Source organism: Sinohyriopsis cumingii, chromosome 6 (genome assembly GCF_028554795.1).
Source record: "Sinohyriopsis cumingii isolate HCF-2022 chromosome 6, ASM2855479v2, whole genome shotgun sequence".
Lineage (NCBI taxonomy): Eukaryota > Metazoa > Mollusca > Bivalvia > Unionida > Unionidae > Sinohyriopsis > Sinohyriopsis cumingii.
The window spans coordinates 160,306,594-160,327,996 of NC_142966.1; the positions used below are offsets into that span (position 1 = coordinate 160,306,594).

Here is a 21,403-nt window from a genome sequence, read left to right on the forward strand (position 1 = left end):
CCAACTGTTGTACATTCATATAAAGTAACTACATTTAGTACTTCACAAACCTCCACAAATATGGCAATACATTACAAACTTTACATATTTCTTTCAAAAGATGATCACCCCACCATAAAAAACACAAAATCTTGCTGATATGCTGAGGAACTGCAATATTGCACGTACGATAAAAGCCAGTACAAGTTTCTTACAAACTGTAATTAAAACTAATCTTTAATGAACACCTTTAATTTTTCAGCGATAAATCAATCACATTCCATTCAAGTAAAATAAATACTATAACAACATGTTACCTTTTTTTTTAATTATTAATCGACTATGTGCGGTTTCTTATAAAATAAACATGGCTTGTAGTTACACACTTTTGAAGAGCAATCTCTAAAAGAAACGTATTTCACAATATTAACTTACATATAATTTATTATGCTATATATGTTAGCTAGTCTCTGATAATATACGCAGCTCGATGCTTATTTTTTTCTTATATTTTTTTCAGACAGGGATCAACTTTATGGAGTTAAGATGTATCTTGGTAATACATCAGGGCCTTGGAATTATAGTCAAGAATTTAGAAGTGACTCATTGAGTGACGTCACAGATATAAAATATGTTTTTAAACCTGACAGTGTCATTGCCCGTTTCATCTCTTTGATGAGGTCAAATAAAATCCTGACGATATGCGAAGTAACTGTTGAGGGTGGTACGTAATTCGTTATAGTTTTATACTGTAAAGATTGCAAGATGTACAAAAGAATAATGAATATACAGTATTTTAAATAAACCCCTAGCAATATCAATATAATTAATACTAATGCACGGCGTACTGTCATCATATAATAGAATGTAAGTAACTCACAGGAAGTGCGTTTTGGAAAATAAATCATTTATTACTGTACAATGTTGTCTTCGCTATACAATGTTTTGAACCATTTAACAAATTACTTCTTGTTTTGTTTGATGTACTTGATTAATACGGCGATTATCCTAAAAGCGAATAAATTAATGTACGCAATATTCATGTACATTCGTGGGAAATATTGGTTATTTAAGGCTGGTAGAACTTGAACATCTGTAAAAATATATATAATTTGTATTCTTTGCATTAAATCCCCCCCCCCCCATTCGAAAGGTTCTTTCTGGAATAACATTTGAGATAGGAATTTTCATGCTGATATCAGAGTTCAACAATAATAGCAGATTACGGGGGTGACTTTCCTTTCGCAGGTCATATAGATACTCCTAGTGAACTACAGACATGCTCTGAATCAATATACCGATAAACTAAGCAACACAACAAACTAATAAATATGTCAACTTGGGTCCAGGAGAGAGGTTAGGAATTGTCCCGTACAGCCGTGAATACTACCGAGAGATTATGCTAAAATAAACTTCCGAATACAGTGACAATCTCCCATCATAAAAGAAAATTATATGTTCTGGTTGACTGATTTATAGAGACGAAAACTGAAATTCTTGTTGTTTTGCCTGTTCAGTATTCTATATGTTAATCATAAGCGACTTGCATATCCTATGCGAAACATATTGTACATATATAAGAAAACGTCTCAAATCCTAAGGTGTGGAAGAAAACGTGTCTTTATATGCGTTTTACTGAATCAAAGCATAACATTGACATATGATAGTCTGACTGACTTGTTATATTCAATGTAAGATGTGTCAACAGTATGTCACACCACATTATACTTCAGATTTGTAGAAATCAGAATGACTTAGATACACGTTCCAATAGCTATATGCTGATGTTTATGTGCCTATTTCTCCTGTGTAAAATTCACCCTTCCTTGTGTTGCTATCGACATGAAATTCGAACCGTTTTCCTGCTTAACGCATTAAATGGAATTCGCGCACCATGTTATTTTAAAATCTTTATATTCAAGTAAAAAGTTATGTTCAAAACGGCCATTCTTCTGACAAGGCAAATTTAACTTTCTAAAAAGGCAGGTGAAGATAAGGGCAGAAATAATTTAAATAAAATTCATCCATACATTTACCTTGATTTTTATTTGATTGAAAAATCTCATTTGTTTATTTCTTCAGAAATAGTTTATGTCTAATATTATTTAATCATTTTCATTCTGTCTTGACTTTCTTTAACTAATATGTCATCTCGCTACTTTCCTGACACCATTTACCATTCTTTTTACGACCTTTAGAACTATTTGAAACAAAATACGTTATATTATATATTTAACAATAACTCCAGAGTGTCTCGATGGTACGTTCTCTTAGTTTTGTAAAATAATATGTGGAAAGTGTTTCGGTGGCCACCAATTAAACATCGCCTCTCGGCTGCGATCCAGGTTGGATAGGATCTCTGCGATGAAACCAAGTGTACCCGTTTTTTCCATCTTAGGGGGAACTATTTCACTGGGTACATTTCAGTGTCGTATATAAAAATCATTCATAATTTACATGCATTGAAATTAGTTTATCTAATCCATCTACAACATTTTAAACTTTGGGCTGCAACATCCATTTTTATTCTATTACATAATACAATTCAAAGTTGCTGAACTTTGATGTCATTCATGCAATTATCTTGTGGACGAATATGCAAATATGAGTTTATAAGTGAACATTTAAAGGCATCTATTGCCGTTTGTATTATACATATTTATTCATTCAGTCATTAAATCAATATGACCTGATAATTTAGATCTAAAGTAGCTTTTGCAAGGTGCAGTAATGACATCGGATTCGCAATTGTTATAATTTTATTGTTGCTTTATGTCTAAAAAGTTTAAATGCTGCTAGCATGAAGGACTCGCTGGATTAGAATGGTATATGGGACACGCTATTATTTGGAAGACATCAGAATGCACATAAGGGTTGAAATTATTCTTGAATATATTAAGTAGTTACGCGAATCAAAGCCATCGTATTCCCTAATTTACATGGAAATATGACAAGATGAGACAGGAATTATACAAATAATGAACACGAATAAAAAATAATGATAATAATGCGTTGGCTAAATTAAACAGTTGACTTGGCATATAGAAGCGAAAATTTGGAATTATCAGAATTGACAAAGGAAGAAATATTGAAGGCTGAAGATATACCCTTTTTTAAATTGTTTTGTGTCCTTCTCATTTGATACCTGAATCACTACAATGTCAGTCTCATGATATATATTAAGCACATTTGTAAAATCATAAAAGCAAAGCTGTATTAATTGGTTTTCCATTTTCATGCAAGCGATCAATATCAATCAAGATTATTTTTAATTTTTGTAGAACTAGGTTGAGACAGGATTATTTTTGTTAATACTTTGATTATGTCAGCAAATAAATAGCGAAGATCAACTGTGTTCCCATACATTTCTTGAATGCACCTAACAAATATATGTCCTTTTATGAGTGAAATTCCAGTTATGAGACCTAAATCTTAGATATTATATCATTAGGAAATAATTACGCATAGTGCGCCTACATTCATCTTATGAAGGTCGGTTAATGAGAAAGAAAACCATACAATAATATGTCTCGCAAGTTTCGTTGACACATTTTAAATCTGGAATCGTATGTGGTCAGTAAATAACATTTATACATAGGTACATATAGTATGTATCACATGGAGTGCGCAAAAGTTAATGTTTTGCGAGCAAAATACAATCGGCATTCAAGACGAAGCAAAATAATAAGACTGCAATGGTATATGAATAATTCAGATAAACGCAACTTCGATATTCACTTGAATATTGAATTTAGGAACCATTATACGCTAAAAACACAGAGGAGGAAACGTCCGGTGCAACGTTTTACAAGTCTGAAATAAAAATTGTTTATTTTCACTTGCCACGCCTTATCTGTATGGACATTTTAGCATTTTTTGTTTCTTTACTTAAAGCATTGACGATCTGCTTTCCCTTGAGAATATGTTGACATCATTATTGGTTTGACATCTTAATTGGCATGACATCTATAAATACGCAACACTAATGCTAGACCGCTTAAACATAATAACACCAAATCTTAAATCTAGTTTCTTTTTATCGGAAACCATTTTGCAACAACTTATATTATTAATTAATCAGCGTATGTCGCTCTACCATGCTAATATTTCACATCTGGAACATAAAGGTATATTTCAGTGTCATTGTAAGCAAACAGTCAAAATCTCATCAATATACAAGGATCTTTACAAAGAACAGCTCGTATGTCAAAGAAACAACGCGATCTTTTCTGGATCACATTTAGATAAAAATACCTCAAGGTTCATGGATCACAGATTTATTTATATCTGGCAATCGACTTTTGATAAAGTTGTCTATTTTTAATTTGAAAGTTTCAACACGTTTTCAGTGATCCTTTAAAATCACAAAATTAATATATTCTGTACTGCAGGAAAGAATATCCTGATTTGTAAATAATATCAATGAGATTTATTTTTGCAGTCTCAAGGAATAGGTAGTACGTTGACTTCTGCGTCTCTATTCGTGTATAAAGTATATTAATAATGGAATTTCAGTACTATTTATGACATGCAATTTACTTCCAATTGTCTAAAATCGATCTTATTTTTCTTTTGAATGACATCTTGCTGTTGGTTAACGATTAATGTGGTATATAGTTCTATCTGTCAACTGTACCATTTCATGCGAGAGTGTATTTATTGTACTTGTTTCTTACTGTATCAGTATATGATATACACCTTTCCTCTAAGTCACTTAACTAGCTGCCTTTTTTCTTATTTTCCTCAGCACAACTTTGACACTTATCCATCAACATATTGTGCTGCTTATATTTGCCAATTTCATTCACGTAGTGTGATCACTTTGGATTTATTTTGACTCGTGTTCTTTCTAAAAACCTTTAGCCTTGACTTTATTTTTATATAAAAAAAAACAAGAAACGAAAATTAATTCTGCTGAAAGTGTTCTAAATTCTCAATAAGGTTTAACTCAACATAAATATTTTGACCTTAGGTTGTTTGATAATCAGGGTGCTTAATATTTTTTCTTTGATATCTTCCATTTATTTCACAAAAATATTTGTAAGATAGATTAAATTTGTTCTGATACCAAACAATGTTCCTTATAAGTAATGAATATTATTGAAAAATAATTAGGCATGTGAGGAAAGAAAGGCATCAATGAGTTTCACATAAGTCTCAGCCACTCTAAACATTGATAAAATGAGTACAGAAAAATACAGAAAAATATAAAAAAGAGCGGATGACCCTATAGGGTTATGAAAAAAATACACAAAATGAAGACTAATTCAGCACACAAAAACACAGCAAGAACCAGTATTTGACATGCATTAAACTCAAAATATTATCAGAAAGTACCATATTAGGGTACAATGATATGACTATTCTAATCCTAGAGAAATTTGGGAAAATTCAAGTGATATTTAAATAATGTATTACATCAAATATTATCAAAATGATCTAAAGAAGGACCGACATATTATTATTTTGGGCTTGTGAATTTATACAAGTATGAACTGTGCATGCTTTTCTTAAATTAGCAATGGCTCTTTCATTCAGAATTGAAAAGTGTGCGGTAAGAATTTCAGCACTACATGATTTAATAAAGTTAAGTGTCTACTATTTATTAGCATGCAGAAGTGGAACTTATGGATCCGGATGCAATGGTACCTGTGGCAATTGTTACAAAGGGAACATCAGTTGCTCGCTGACAGACGGCAAGTGTAAGGAAGGTTGTGAGGCAGGATGGCATGGTGACATATGCAAATTAAGTATGTCAGTTTAAATCACTATACAGATTTATCGTCCAAGTCGAACACGCATTAATCAGCAGATATTTTTTAAGGGTTTAATTAAATCTCTATTGTTATAAAAGCAATACGAATTAAAATGCTAATAGTTTCTTAACGAGAAGAATAGCATAATACATTATAGATGTATGCATCCAGGGATATTCAAAAGCATAAACTGTATCAGAAAATAGGTACTTTTAATTGAACATATTTGAATGTATCGTAAGAGCCGAAAACATAGAGTTCGTATTTATAACCCTTTAAATGATAATGATAATCATGAAATAAACCTTTTCCCTTCATTTCGTTTTGAATTGAAAATTCTTGAAATTTACACAGACTTTCAACACTTTTGATGAAGAAAAGTGTCTTGCACGAATAATAGTGCACAGGATAATTTAAATAAAAAATAAGGACATCCTTTCATATACGCATGATTTGGCGAATAACAGAGTGAACATTATAGTTTGCTGTTATTTGAATCTAGAGTGTGGCCACTGAAAAATAGAAAAGTGTGTCTTTTCTAAGAATAGTTTAAACTACATTGCGGTGTAAAGAAAATTTCTGTTTAAGATGTCTTCAAGCAGTGGTGAATTTTTATATTGAAAGAGTCCATAATCTTAACAAATGTATATTTTGGGACTAAAAGCTCGTTTATAAATATCACTCTCTCTCTCTTTGTGTGTATATATATATATATATATATATATATATATATATATATATATATATATATATATATATATATATATATATATATATATATATATATATATATGTATGTATGTATCATGATGTAAATAAGATATTCCAAAGTATGAATCATATAAATTTTGTACATCTTTTATTACGTTGTATCGCAACAAAATTCATTTACGCCTTCAAATAGAAATTTTTGGTCCGGAGGGAGACTTCAATTGTATATTGATAGGGTGTTTAAAATCGTTGCAAGCACACAATCCGTAAAAAGTCAGTATTGTGTCTAACTGGTTTATTAGTACTCTGATTTTTTCTTTAGTTGTTATATTTTAGAAGATCTAGTTCGCCATGTGATTGGGAAATAACCTTGTTTTCGTTTTATTCTTTAAGAATGCGAAGCAGGAACTTACGGATGGAACTGCAATAAAACCTGTGGTTACTGCTTAAATGGAAACAACAGTTGCTCAATAACGAACGGTCAGTGCAGCGGCGGTTGTGAAGCCGGGTGGACGGGTGAAACATGTGGATCAGGTACTAATATTATATTCTGAATATACATGTTCAATGTTTACCTCCAATATTATGTGTACCTTCCTTGTACTCGTAAGTATAATCATCAGTTAAAGAAGTATTTAGTTGGTAATTTCGCAATGATCAGTTTTTACATTATTTTATTAAGGTATACCATGCATCATACATCAATATTACATGAAGCTTCTGATTTGAAGTTTGTTTGGAGACGTAGTTATCATGTTTAATCCTAGAAGAGCTTGGACTTTTTTAGTGCAACACGATTTATATAACAAAGTGTTTGATGATGCATATTACTTTTAACCTTAATATTTCATCCTATAATTTTTACAGGTTTTCAACTTGTCTGACTTTCATCATTTATTTACTTGTACTAGAAATTTATGTTCATTTGTAGCCTTTTTCTCCCGACGTTTCTTCTGCTTTGCATTGTTGTGTCTGTATAGTTTGGGAAATTGCCTTCTAATATGCATGATATAGCGTACATTGTGTTGAAGTGCCCTTAAACAACATAGATATATACATGCATATATACATACATAGATTCACACATTCATACATATTGTTACGATTCGTTGGTCTTTTATATAAGTAACAAAAACGTAAAATGAACAAGTTTAGTAAAATTAAACAAACAATTCATTTCCTTATAATACAAAATGAACTTGTAAAATCATTTTACTATATTATTGTAAAAATTGTATAGAGTTCCGGATGAATTCCAGTGGTGTTCCAAATGAATTCCGATCTTGAAAGTGTTGATGTACGAATATTACTGAATGTGCAGGTGTGCCATTTATATTGATATGTTACATTCATGCAATCCAGACTGTCTTTGAATGATCCTCATGACCGAAAATAATGATTTTGTCCAAAATCTCAATGGGCATTTTATAATCTTAAATAATAATTTAAATATATAATTCTTCTTTAACTAAAACTGAACACAACTAAAATACTTCCACAATGACTGATATCAAATAGGAATGAATAATTGCTTACTTAGTCTTTCTGATATACAGACTCTCATCTCAGTTATACACAACAAAATACCCTTGATGTAGATCATTGCCATTGGAAATTTCCATCAGATTCATAAACAATTTCAAGTCTGATTACTTACCTTTATCAAACATCCTGATAAAAATCGAACGGAACGTGACTTTTCCAATGCAAAAAGCATTGTCCTGAACTCAAATCTAGGTAAACATATTTTAAAAAATGTCATTAGTCAGATGAGTCAAACTCCCACCCTCAATTATGGAGAAGGATTAAACACAAAATACAAAATTAATTATACATACCCCTTTTCCTCAAAAAGAAAAAGAAAGATTTATATAATAAATCTTTTTTTAACACATTAGTCAAATATACATCCAAAATATAATAATCAAAATATATCGAATTATGTCTCACCAATGAAACACAATATACATAAAAAATATAGTAGTTAAATACTCGTAAAGGTGCAACTGCTATCAGTTATTTTTCTCCCATTGATCTCCAAATTGTCTTTGTTGCATACCTGCAACAACAAACCCCATCAAAATAGTTTCTGCCTTTTGTTTTTCGTTTTCTTATTGAAAGTAAGGGGGTTGTGATAATTAAATAGAGTAACCAGAGTAGTTGAACAAGTATACATTTCAATATTTTTCGAAGCCAATATCAAAGCCAATATTCTTTCTCATATATGGTATAATTTATCTGGTAGATGTTTACATATTTCGAAAAATAGCACACTGGATGATCCACATAATTCTTGTCTTCTTGATTCAATTCGTCATCAACCCCGATATCGCTCTCATCAACATACATTTTCAATTATTTACTGAATTTTGGAGCTGAAAAAAAGTGTGCACCTTTAATATGGTCTTTAATTTATCAAAAGCCTCCTAACATGTTTCAGACCAATGAAACTTAGATTTCTTACTGAACAAATTGGATGGGCTTTCAGCGATTATCGAAAATTTGAGCAGAAGGTCCCATAATATCCAGTGATACCTAAATAGCACATCAGTTGGGTTTTACTGATAAATATTGAGAATTCGTAGATAGCATGGACATTAATTTATACAGGTTTACCTTCACAATGTCCAAAAACATGTCCTAAAAATGTTGCACAAGCACAACAGAAACCTACTTTTTCCTAAATATATTGTGATATTTGCACTACTGAGTCAATCAAATACTCTCCGAATCGCGTCCTAATGGTCATTCAAGGTGACTTTGTTGATTATGACGTCACCAATCTACGTTTCCCAATTATCTGTACCATATGTTATCGTGTACAATTAACGCTTGCATATTGACGGATAATTTTTAGTTGCCACTGGCATCACCTGATAATGATAAAATCCATCTGGAATTGCGAATGTCGAAATTTCTTGTGCTCTTTCTTGTGAGTGTAATCTGGAAACAATTCGTTGTGTTTACTTAATAACTAGTGTATTTCACTCTATTCTTGCAACATAGGATTTGAAAGTGTCTGGTCCCAATTGTTTGACGTTTCTGAACTCCTAAGGTTGGTTAAAAAAGCATCACTGCAGTCAAATTCCATCACATTGTTTATAGGTTCTCTGTGTGTGAAAGATAAATCTCAGTTGAATGAATGAATAATTTGGTTATCTCTATCAGCATACCCATTTAATATATTTATATGACAAAGTTGAGTAAGTTTCCTTCTTCCCTGAGTGCTAATCTTATAAGTTATATCACGTACGTCTGTTTTTAATCGTATACAGACCATGTTACTTAGCCTGAGTAGGATTTTGAGATATGGGCAAGAGAGAAAGAACGTTATTATCAGGCTGAAAACTTATTTCCTTTATAGTTCTGTTTTACTCTAATTTCATTCTTGACTTAGTAGAGTTAAAATTAGTTCTTGCTATTTCACTAGACTTTGACAAATTGTATTTGGAATCAGAAGTATAGTCAAGGCGATTCATCTCTGAATCTTCGGTTGAAATAAATTTCTATTTTTATAGTTTTAGTGGTCAAAGGACAGTATGTCCAAGAACTATTTCAAAAGGACTAAAATATAAAGAATATTGAATTGATTCCATAACAGTAAGCAACAGCAAATGACCAGCTTCATGCCAATCTTTTCCCGTATCAAAGCAACATGACCGAATCATTTTCGTCAAAGTCTGATGAAATCTTTCCAAAACGCCCCGATTCTCCGGGTGGTAGGAAGAAGACACAAACTGTTAAATCCCTAATGCATGCATAATCAACTTTAAAAAAATCCATACATTAAAGTTCACCTTTGATCAGACTGGACAGATTTAGGAAGACAATAAACTGTAAACATAAGTTTATAAAAGCTTTTACTATGGTTTGTTGTTTTAATATTCATCAAAGGAATTGACTATGAAGATCTTGTGGACACTACTATTTTGCTCAACAAGTATTGGTTGCCTGACTTATTCTTATGTAAGGAACAGACACAGTCTATTATTATTCTGCCAAATGGTTCCACTAAAATACGTTCTTGTTGTTTGTTTGAAAGAATATTTTTTCCTTCTGATCAATATTCTTAAAAGGATAAGAGAGTTTACAATTTTATATTTTCTCTTTTGAAAACGTTTATATTGACCACCTTGGGTAAACGTTACCACTGTTGTTCTCTTCTAAAGACGATATATTCCTACAGAACATCATTGCATAGAGAATGTGATAATAAAGAGGCGCTTTAGACAATATGAAAGTTTGTAGACGAGAAATATCACTATCATCCATCTTTAAGATATTAATCGCTTCTTGTGAGCTTGATGTATTTGCTTTACTGTTTATGTATTGCTACTTCTTTTCTTATTGTTTCTATTTGTTTGGAGAGATTCTTAAATGCTCACGTATAGGAATAATGATTTAAAGTTTTCTTTTAAAGTTCTAACGTCATCAAATAATTATATATATTCTACTCTCATATACTACTAAATTAATATATCAACATTCTTTCTGAATAATATAAATTGTAGTGTCATTACCTTAAATGTATGAAATGGCATTCTTTATCAGCAACGGTAGAATTTAGAATAGTCAAATGTTATAGTACATCAGAGCGACGTATATGCGGCAAACGAATACAAATGAATATATCATTTAACAGATTCCAGCAAGCTAAAGCATTGTTTTAATGGTAGGAATACATTAGACGTTAGAAGAAAGGTTCGTTACTGACAACTAATATAGCTTTCTAATACCTGCGGTCACTCTTCGCTTCCATTTCTGGAATACCTTGATAATATTATCAGAAAGTACTATACCAAGGAACAATGATATGACCTTTCTAATCCTAGAGAAATTTGGGAAAATACAAGTGATATTTAAATAATGTATTACATCAAATATTATTAAAATGATCTAAAGAAGGACCGAAATATTATTATTTTGGGCTTGTGAATTTATACAAGTATGAACTGTGCATGTTTTTCTTAAATTAGCCATGGCTCTTACATTCAGAATTGAAATGTGTCCGTTAAGAATTTCAGCACTGCATATTTTAATAGTGATAAGTGCCTACTATTTATTAGCATGCAAAAGTGGAACCTATGGATCCGGATGCAATGATACCTGTGGCAATTGTTACAAAGGGAACATCAGTTGCTCGCTGACAGACGGCAAGTGTAAGGAAGGTTGTGAGGCAGGATGGCATGGTGACATATGCAAATTAAGTATGTCAGTTTAAATCACTATACAGATTTATCGTCCAAGTCGAACATGCATTAATCAGCAGATATTTTTTAAGGGTTTAATTAAATCTCTATCGTTATAAAAGCAATACGAATTAAAATCTTAATAGTTTCTTCACGAGAAGAATAGCATAATACATTATTGATGCATGCATCAAAGGATATTCAAAAGCATCAACTGTATCAGAAAATAGGTACTTTTGATGGAACATATTTGAATGTATCGTAAGAGCCGAAAACATAGAGTTCGTATTTATAACCATTTAAATGATAATGATAATCATGAAATAAATCTTTTCCTTTCATTTCGTTTTGAATTGAAAATTCTTGTTATTTACACCGACTTTCAACACTTTTGATGAAGAAGGGTGTTTTGCAAAGTTAATAGTGTACAGGATAACTTACATAGAAAAGAAGGAGGTCCTTTCGTATAAGCATCATTTGGCGAATAACAGAGTGAACCTTATACCTGGCTTTTATTCGAAGCTAGAGTCTGGCTACTGAAAGATAGAAAATTTTATGTTTTCTAAGAATAGTTTGACCTCCTTTGCGGTGTAAAGAAAATTTCTGTTTACGAGATCTTCAAACAGTGGTGAATTTTTATATTGAAAGAGTCCATAATATTTACAAATGTATATTTTGGGACTAAAAGCTGGTTTATAGTTCTATGTATCTACGTATCTATCTATCTATGTATCTATGTCTCTCTCTCTCTCTCTCTCTCTCTCTCTCTCTCTCTATATATATATATATATATATATATATATATAAATTTGTTTGTATCTATGATTCATGATGTAAATAAGATGTTTCAAAAGTATGAATCATGTAAAATATTGTACATCGTTTATTTCGTTATTTCACACGAAATTAACTTACCCCTCCATATAGAGATTTCTGTTTGAGGAAGGGGACTTCAATTGTATATGCATAGGGTCTTTAACTTCGTTGCAAGCACACAATCCATAAAAAGTCAGTATTGTGTCTAACTGGTTTATTCGTACTCTGATCCTTTTCTTTATCTGTTATATTTTAGAAGATGTAGTGCGCCATGTGATTGGGAAATAACCTTGTTTTCGTTTTATTCTTTAAGAATGCGAAGCAGGAACTTACGGATGGAACTGCAATAAATCCTGTGGTTACTGTTTAAATGGAAACAACAGTTGCTCAATAATGAACGGTCAGTGCAGCGTTGGTTGTGAAGCCGGGTGGACGGGTGAAACATGTGGATCAGGTACTAATATTATATTCCGAATATACATGTTCAATTTTTACCTCCAATATTATGTGTACCTTCCTTGTACTCGTAAGTATAATCATCAGTTAAAGAAGTATTTAGTTGGTAATTTCGCAATGATCAGTTTTTACATTATTTTATTAAGGTATACCATGCATCATACATCAATATTACATGAAGCTTCTGATTTGAAGTTTGTTTGGAGACATAGTTTTCATGTTTAATCCTAGAAGAGCTTGGACTTTTTTAGTGCAATACGATTTATGCAACAAAGTGTTAGATGATGCATATTACTTTTAACCTTAATATTTCATCCTATAATTTTTACAGGTTTTCAACTTGTCTGACTTTCATCATTTATTTACTTGTAGTAGAAATTTATGTTCATTTGTAGCATTTCGCTCCCGACGTTTCTTCTGCTTTGCATTGTTCTATCTGTATACTTTGGGAAATTGCCTTCTAATATGCATGATGTAGCGTACATTGTGTTGACGTGCCCTTAAACAACATAGATATATACATACATGGGTGCATGCATAAATATACACATACATCCATATTGTTACGATTCCATGGTCTTTTTTCTAAGTAACGAAAAAGTGAAATGAACACGTTTAGTAAAATTAAACAAACAATCCATTTACCTATAATACAAAATGAACTTGTAAAAGGATTTTACAGTTTTATGGTTTATATCATAAATAATTGTAAACGTTCATTCACATGTCCAAAATGGTATAGTGTTCCGGATGAATTCCAGCGGTGTTCCAAATGATTTCTGATCTTGAAAGTGTTGATGTACGAATATTACTGAATGTGCAGGTGTGCCATTTATCATGATCTGTTACATTCATACAATCCAGACTGTCTTTCAATGATCCTCATGACCGAAAATAATGATTTTGTCCAAAATCTCAATGGGCATTTTATAATTCCAAATAATAATTTAAATATATATCATTCTTCTTTAACTAAAACTGAACACAACTTAAATACTTCCACAATAACTGATATAAAATAGGAATGAATAATTCCTTACTTAGTCTTTTTAATATACAGACTCTCATCTCAGTTATACACAACAAAATACCCTAGACGTAGATCATTGCCATTGGAAATTTCCGTCAGATTAATAAACAATTTCAGGTCTGATTACTTACCTTTAGCAAAAGAGCCTGATAAAAATCGAACGGAACATGGATTTTCCAATCAAAAAAGCTTTGTCCTGAACTCAGATCTAGGTAAACATATTTTAAAAAATGCCATTAATCAGATAGGTCGAACTCCCACCCTCAATTATGGAAAAAGGTTAAACACAAAATACAAAATTAATTATACATACCCACTTCCCTCAAAAAGAAAAATATAGATTTATTATATAAATCTTTCTTTAACACATTAGTCAAATATACATCCAGAAAATAATAATTAAAATAGATCGAATTATGTTTCACGAACGACACAATATACATAAAGCAATATAGTAGTTATATGCTAGTAAAAGTGCAACTGTTATCAGGTTATTTTTCCCATTCATCTCCCAAATGTCTGTGTTGTATTCCTGCAACAACACACCCAATCTAGAAAGTTTCTGACTTTTGTTTTTCATTTTCTTATTGAAAGTAAGGGGGTTGTGATAATTAAATAGAGTAATCAGAGGAGTCGAAAAAGTGTACATTTCAATATTTTTCGAAGCCAATATCAAAGCCAATCATTCTTTCTCATATGTGGTATAATTTATCTGGTACTTGTTTACATATTTCGAAAAATAGCACACTGGATGATCCACATAATTCTTGTCTTCTTGATTCAATTCGTCATCAACCCGATATCGCTCTCATCAACATATATTTTCAATTATTTACTGAATTTTGGAGCTGAAAAAAAGTGTGCACCTTTAATATGGTCTTTAATTTATCAAAAGCCTCCTGACATGTTTCAGACCAATGAAACTTAGATTTCTTACTGAACAAATTGGATGGGGTTTCAGCGATTATCGAAAATTTGAGCAGAAGGTCCCATAATATCCAGTGATACCTAAATAGCACATCAGTTGGGTTTTACTGATAAATATTGAGAATTCGTAGATAGCATGGACATTAATTTATACAGGTTTACCTTCACAATGTCCAAAAACATGTCCTAAAAATGTTGCACAAGCACAACAGAAACCTACTTTTTCCTAAATATATTGTGATATCTGCATTACTGAGTCAATCAAATACTCTCCGAATCGCGTCCTAATGGTCATTCAAGGTGACTTTGTTGATTATGACGTCACCAATATACGTTTCCCAATTATCTATGCCATATGTTATCGTGTACAATTAACGCTTGAATATTGACGGATAATTTTTAGTTGCCACTGGCATCACCTGATAATGATAAAATCCATCTGGAATTGCGAATGTCGAAATTTCTTGTGCTCTTTTTTGTGATTGTAATCTGGAAACAATTCGTTGTATTTACTTAATAACTAGTGTATTTCACTCTATTCTTGCAACATAGGATTTGAAAGTGTCTGGTCCAAATTGTTTGACGTTTCTGAACTCCTAAGGATGGTTAAAAAAGCATCACTGCAGTCAAATTCCATCACATTGTTTATAGGTTCTCTGTGTGTGAAAGATAAATCTCAGTTGAATGAATGAATAATTTGGTTATCTCTATCAGCATACCCATTTAATATATTTATATGACAAAGTTGAATAAGTTTCCTTCTTCCCTGAGTGTTAATCTTATAAGTTATGGCACGTACGTCTATTTTTAATCGTATACAGACCATGTTACGTAGCCAGAGAAGGATGTTGAGATATGGGCAAGAGAGAAAGAACGTTATTATCAGGCTGAAAACTTATTTCCTTTATAGTTCTGTTATACTCTAATTTCATTCTTGACTTAGTAGAGTTAAAATTAGTTCTTGCTATTTCACTAGACTTTGACGAATTGTATTTGGAATCAGAAATATAGTCAAGGCGATTCATTTCTGAATCTTCGGTTGTAATAAATTTCTATTTTAATAGTTTTAGTGGTCAAAGGACAGTATGTCAAAGGACAGTATGTCTAAAAACTATTTCAAAAGGACGAAAATACAACGAATATTGAATTGATTCCATAACAGTAAGCAACAACAAATGACCAGCTTCATGCCAATCTTTTCCCGTATCAAAGCAACATGACCGAATCATTTTCGTCAAAGTCTGATGAAATCTTTCCAAAACGCCCCGATTCTCCGGGTGGTAGGAAAAAGACATAAACTGTTAAATCCCTAATGCATGCATAATCAACTTTAAAAAAATCCATACATTAAAGTTCACCTTTGATCAGACTGGACAGATTTAGGAAGACAATAAACTGTAAACATAAGTTTATAAAAGCTTTTACTATGGTTTGTTGTTTTAATATTCATCAAAGGAATTGACTATGAAGATCTTGTGGACACCACTATTTTGCTCAACAAGTATTGGTTGCCTGACTTATTCTTATGTAAGGAAACGACACAGTCTATTAAAATTCTGCCAAAATGGTTCCACTAAAATACGTTCTTGTTGTTTGTTTGAAAGAATATTTTTCCTTCTGATCAATATCCTTAAAAGGATAAGAGAGTTTACAATTTTATATTTTCTCTTTTGAAAACGTTTATATTGACCACCTTGGGTAAACGTTACCACTGTTGTTTTCTTCTAAATAATATATGTTCCTACAGAACATCATTGCATAGATAATGTGATTTTAAAGAGTCGCTTTAGACAATGTGAATGTTTGTAGACGGGAACTATCTCTATCATCCATCTTTACGATATTAATCTCTTGTTGTGAGCTTGATGTTTTTGCTTGACTGTTTATGTATTGCTACTTCTTTTCTTATTGTTTCTATTTGTTTGGAGAGATTCTTAAATGCTCACGTATAGGAATAATGATTTAAAGTTTTCTTTTAAAGTTCTAACGTCATCAAATAATTATATATATTCTATTCCTTTATACTACTAAATTAATATATCAACATTCTTTCTGAATAATATAAATTGTAGTGTCATTACCTTAAATGTATGAAATGGCATTCTTTATCAGCAACTGTAGAATTTAGCATAATCAAATGTTATAAGTACATCAGAGCGACGTATATGCGGCAAACGAATGCAAATCACTATATCATTTAACAGATTCCAGCAACCTAAAGCAATGTTCAAATGGTATGAATACATTAGACGTTAGAAGAAAGGTTCGTTACTGACAACTAATATAGCTTTCTAATACCTGCGGTCACTCTTCGCTTCCATTTCTGGAATACCTTGATAATATTATCAGAAAGTACTATACCAGGGAACATTGATATGAACTTTCTAATCCTAGAGAAATTTTGGAAAATACAAGCTATATTTAAATAATGTATTACATCAAATATTATTAAAATGATCTAAAGAAGGACCGAAATATTATTTTGGGCTTGTGAATTTATACAAGTATGAACTGTGCATGTTTTTCTTAAATTAGCCATGGCTCTTACATTCAGAATTGAAAGGTGTCCGTTAAGAATTTCAGCAATGCATATTTTAATAGTGATAAGTGCCTACTATTTATTAGCATGCAAAAGTGGAACCTATGGATCCGGATGCAATGATACCTGTGGCAATTGTTACAAAGGGAACATCAGTTGCTCGCTGACAGACGGCAAGTGTATGGAAGGTTGTGAGGCAGGATGGCATGGTGACATATGCAAACTAAGTATGTGAGTTTAAATCACTATACAGATTTATCGTCCAAGTCGAACATGCATTAATCAGCAGATATTTTTTAAGGGTTTAATTAAATCTCTATCGTTATAAAAGCAATACGAATTAAAATCTTAATAGTTTCTTCACGAGAAGAATAGCATAATACATTATTGATGCATGCATCAAAGGATATTCAAAAGCATCAACTGTATCAGAAAATAGGTACTTTTGATGGAACATATTTGAATGTATCGTAAGAGCCGAAAACATAGAGTTCGTATTTATAACCATTTAAATGATAATGATAATCATGAAATAAATCTTTTCCTTTCATTTCGTTTTGAATTGAAAATTCTTGTTATTTACACCGACTTTCAACACTTTTGATGAAGAAGGGTGTTTTGCAAAGTTAATAGTGTACAGGATAACTTACATAGAAAAGAAGGAGGTCCTTTCGTATAAGCATCATTTGGCGAATAACAGAGTGAACCTTATACCTGGCTTTTATTCGAAGCTAGAGTCTGGCTACTGAAAGATAGAAAATTTTATGTTTTCTAAGAATAGTTTGACCTCCTTTGCGGTGTAAAGAAAATTTCTGTTTACGAGATCTTCAAACAGTGGTGAATTTTTATATTGAAAGAGTCCATAATATTTACAAATGTATATTTTGGGACTAAAAGCTGGTTTATAGTTCTATGTATCTACGTATCTATCTATCTATGTATCTATGTCTCTCTCTCTCTCTCTCTCTCTCTCTCTCTCTCTCTCTCTATATATATATATATATATATATATATATATATATATATAAATTTGTTTGTATCTATGATTCATGATGTAAATAAGATGTTTCAAAAGTATGAATCATGTAAAATATTGTACATCGTTTATTTCGTTATTTCACACGAAATTAACTTACCCCTCCATATAGAGATTTCTGTTTGAGGAAGGGGACTTCAATTGTATATGCATAGGGTCTTTAACTTCGTTGCAAGCACACAATCCATAAAAAGTCAGTATTGTGTCTAACTGGTTTATTCGTACTCTGATCCTTTTCTTTATCTGTTATATTTTAGAAGATGTAGTGCGCCATGTGATTGGGAAATAACCTTGTTTTCGTTTTATTCTTTAAGAATGCGAAGCAGGAACTTACGGATGGAACTGCAATAAATCCTGTGGTTACTGTTTAAATGGAAACAACAGTTGCTCAATAATGAACGGTCAGTGCAGCGTTGGTTGTGAAGCCGGGTGGACGGGTGAAACATGTGGATCAGGTACTAATATTATATTCCGAATATACATGTTCAATTTTTACCTCCAATATTATGTGTACCTTCCTTGTACTCGTAAGTATAATCATCAGTTAAAGAAGTATTTAGTTGGTAATTTCGCAATGATCAGTTTTTACATTATTTTATTAAGGTATACCATGCATCATACATCAATATTACATGAAGCTTCTGATTTGAAGTTTGTTTGGAGACATAGTTTTCATGTTTAATCCTAGAAGAGCTTGGACTTTTTTTAGCGCAATACGATTTATGCAACAAAGTGTTAGATGATGCATATTACTTTTAACCTTAATATTTCATCCTATAATTTTTACAGGTTTTCAACTTGTCTGACTTTCATCATTTATTTACTTGTAGTAGAAATTTATGTTCATTTGTAGCATTTCGCTCCCGACGTTTCTTCTGCTTTGCATTGTTCTATCTGTATACTTTGGGAAATTGCCTTCTAATATGCATGATATAGCGTACATTGTGTTGACGTGCCCTTAAACAACATAGATATATACATACATAGGTGCATACATAAATATACACATACATCCATATTGTTACGATTCCATGGTCTTTTTTCTAAGTAACGAAAAAGTGAAATGAACACGTTTAGTAAAATGAAATAAACGATCCATTTACCTATAATACAAAATGAACTTGTAAAAGGATTTTACAGTTTTATGGTTTATATCATAAATAATTGTAAACGTTCATTCACACGTCCAAAATGGTATAGTGTTCTGGATGAATTCCAGTGGTGTTCCAAATGATTTCTGATCTTGAAAGTGTTGATGTACGAATATTACTGAATGTGCAGGTGTGCCATTTATCATGATCTGTTACATTCATACAATCCAGACTGTCTTTCAATGATCCTCATGACCGAAAATAATGATTTTGTCCAAAATCTCAATGGGCATTTTATAATTCCAAATAATAATTTAAATATATATCATTCTTCTTTAACTAAAACTGAACACAACTTAAATACTTCCACAATAACTGATATAAAATAGGAATGAATAATTCCTTACTTAGTCTTTTTAATATACAGACTCTCATCTCAGTTATACACAACAAAATACCCTAGACGTAGATCATTGCCATTGGAAATTTCCGTCAGATTAATAAACAATTTCAGGTCTGATTACTTACCTTTAGCAAAAGAGCCTGATAAAAATCGAACGGAACATGACTTTTCCAATCGAAAAAGCTTTGTCCTGAACTCAAATCTAGGTAAACATATTTTAAAAAATGTCATTAATCAGATAGGTCGAACTCCCACCCTCAATTATGGAAAAAGGTTAAACACAAAATACAAAATTAATTATACATACCCACTTCCCTCAAAAAGAAAAATATAGATTTATTATATAAATCTTTCTTTAACACATTAGTCAAATATACATCCAGAAAATAATAATTAAAATAGATCGAATTATGTTTCACGAACGACACAATATACATAAAGCAATATAGTAGTTATATGCTAGTAAAAGTGCAACTGTTATCAGGTTATTTTTCCCATTCATCTCCCAAATGTCTGTGTTGTATTCCTGCAACAACACACCCAATCTAGAAAGTTTCTGACTTTTGTTTTTCATTTTCTTATTGAAAGTAAGGGGGTTGTGATAATTAAATAGAGTAATCAGAGGAGTCGAAAAAGTGTACATTTCAATATTTTTCGAAGCCAATATCAAAGCCAATCATTCTTTCTCATATGTGGTATAATTTATCTGGTACTTGTTTACATATTTCGAAAAATAGCACACTGGATGATCCACATAATTCTTGTCTTCTTGATTCAATTCGTCATCAACCCCGATATCGCTCTCATCAACATACATTTTCAATTATTTACTGAATTTTGGAGCTGAAAAAAGTGTGTACCTTTAATATGGTCTTTAATTTATCTAAAGCCTCCTGACATGTTTCAGACCAATGAAACTTAGATTTCTTACTGAACAAATTGGATGGGGTTTCAGCGATTATCGAAAATTTGAGCAGAAGGTCCCATAATATCCAGTGATACCTAAATAGCACATCAGTTGGGTTTTACTGATAAATATTGAGAATTCGTAGATAGCATGGACATTAATTTATACAGGTTTACCTTCACAATGTCCAAAAACATGTCCTAAAAATGTTGCACAAGCACAACAGAAACCTACTTTTTCCTAAATATATTGTGATATCTGCATTACTGAGTCAATCAAATACTCTCCGAATCGCGTCCTAATGGTCATTCAAGGTGACTTTGTTGATTATGACGTCACCAATATACGTTTCCCAATTATCTATGCCATATGTTATCGTGTACAATTAACGCTTGAATATTGACGGATAATTTTTAGTTGCCACTGGCATCACCTGATAATGATAAAATCCATCTGGAATTGCGAATGTCGAAATTTCTTGTGCTCTTTTTTGTGATTGTAATCTGGAAACAATTCGTTGTATTTACTTAATAACTAGTGTATTTCACTCTATTCTTGCAACA

General features: G+C 31.6%; 1 protein-coding gene across 7 annotated transcripts in view; it reads left to right on the forward strand.

Annotated features, from left to right (window-relative positions):
* The window catches only part of LOC149798399 (receptor-type tyrosine-protein phosphatase alpha-like), a 100,463-nt gene that overhangs the window by 35,073 nt on the left and 43,987 nt on the right, over positions 1-21,403 (forward strand). For 3 of the 7 annotated variants that reach the window (XM_089963591.1, XM_089963589.1, XM_089963592.1), the window contains exons 3-9: positions 500-703; positions 5,589-5,729; positions 6,840-6,980; positions 11,513-11,653; positions 12,765-12,905; positions 17,490-17,630; positions 18,754-18,894. In XM_089963591.1, coding sequence (XP_089819717.1) covers positions 500-703; positions 5,589-5,729; positions 6,840-6,980; positions 11,513-11,653; positions 12,765-12,905; positions 17,490-17,630; positions 18,754-18,894 — 1,050 coding nt within the window. The remainder of the gene's footprint in view (positions 1-499; positions 704-5,588; positions 5,730-6,839; positions 6,981-11,512; positions 11,654-12,764; positions 12,906-17,489; positions 17,631-18,753; positions 18,895-21,403) is intronic. The other 4 variants (XM_089963594.1, XM_089963593.1, XM_089963595.1 and 1 more) reach the window with 4 other exon arrangements.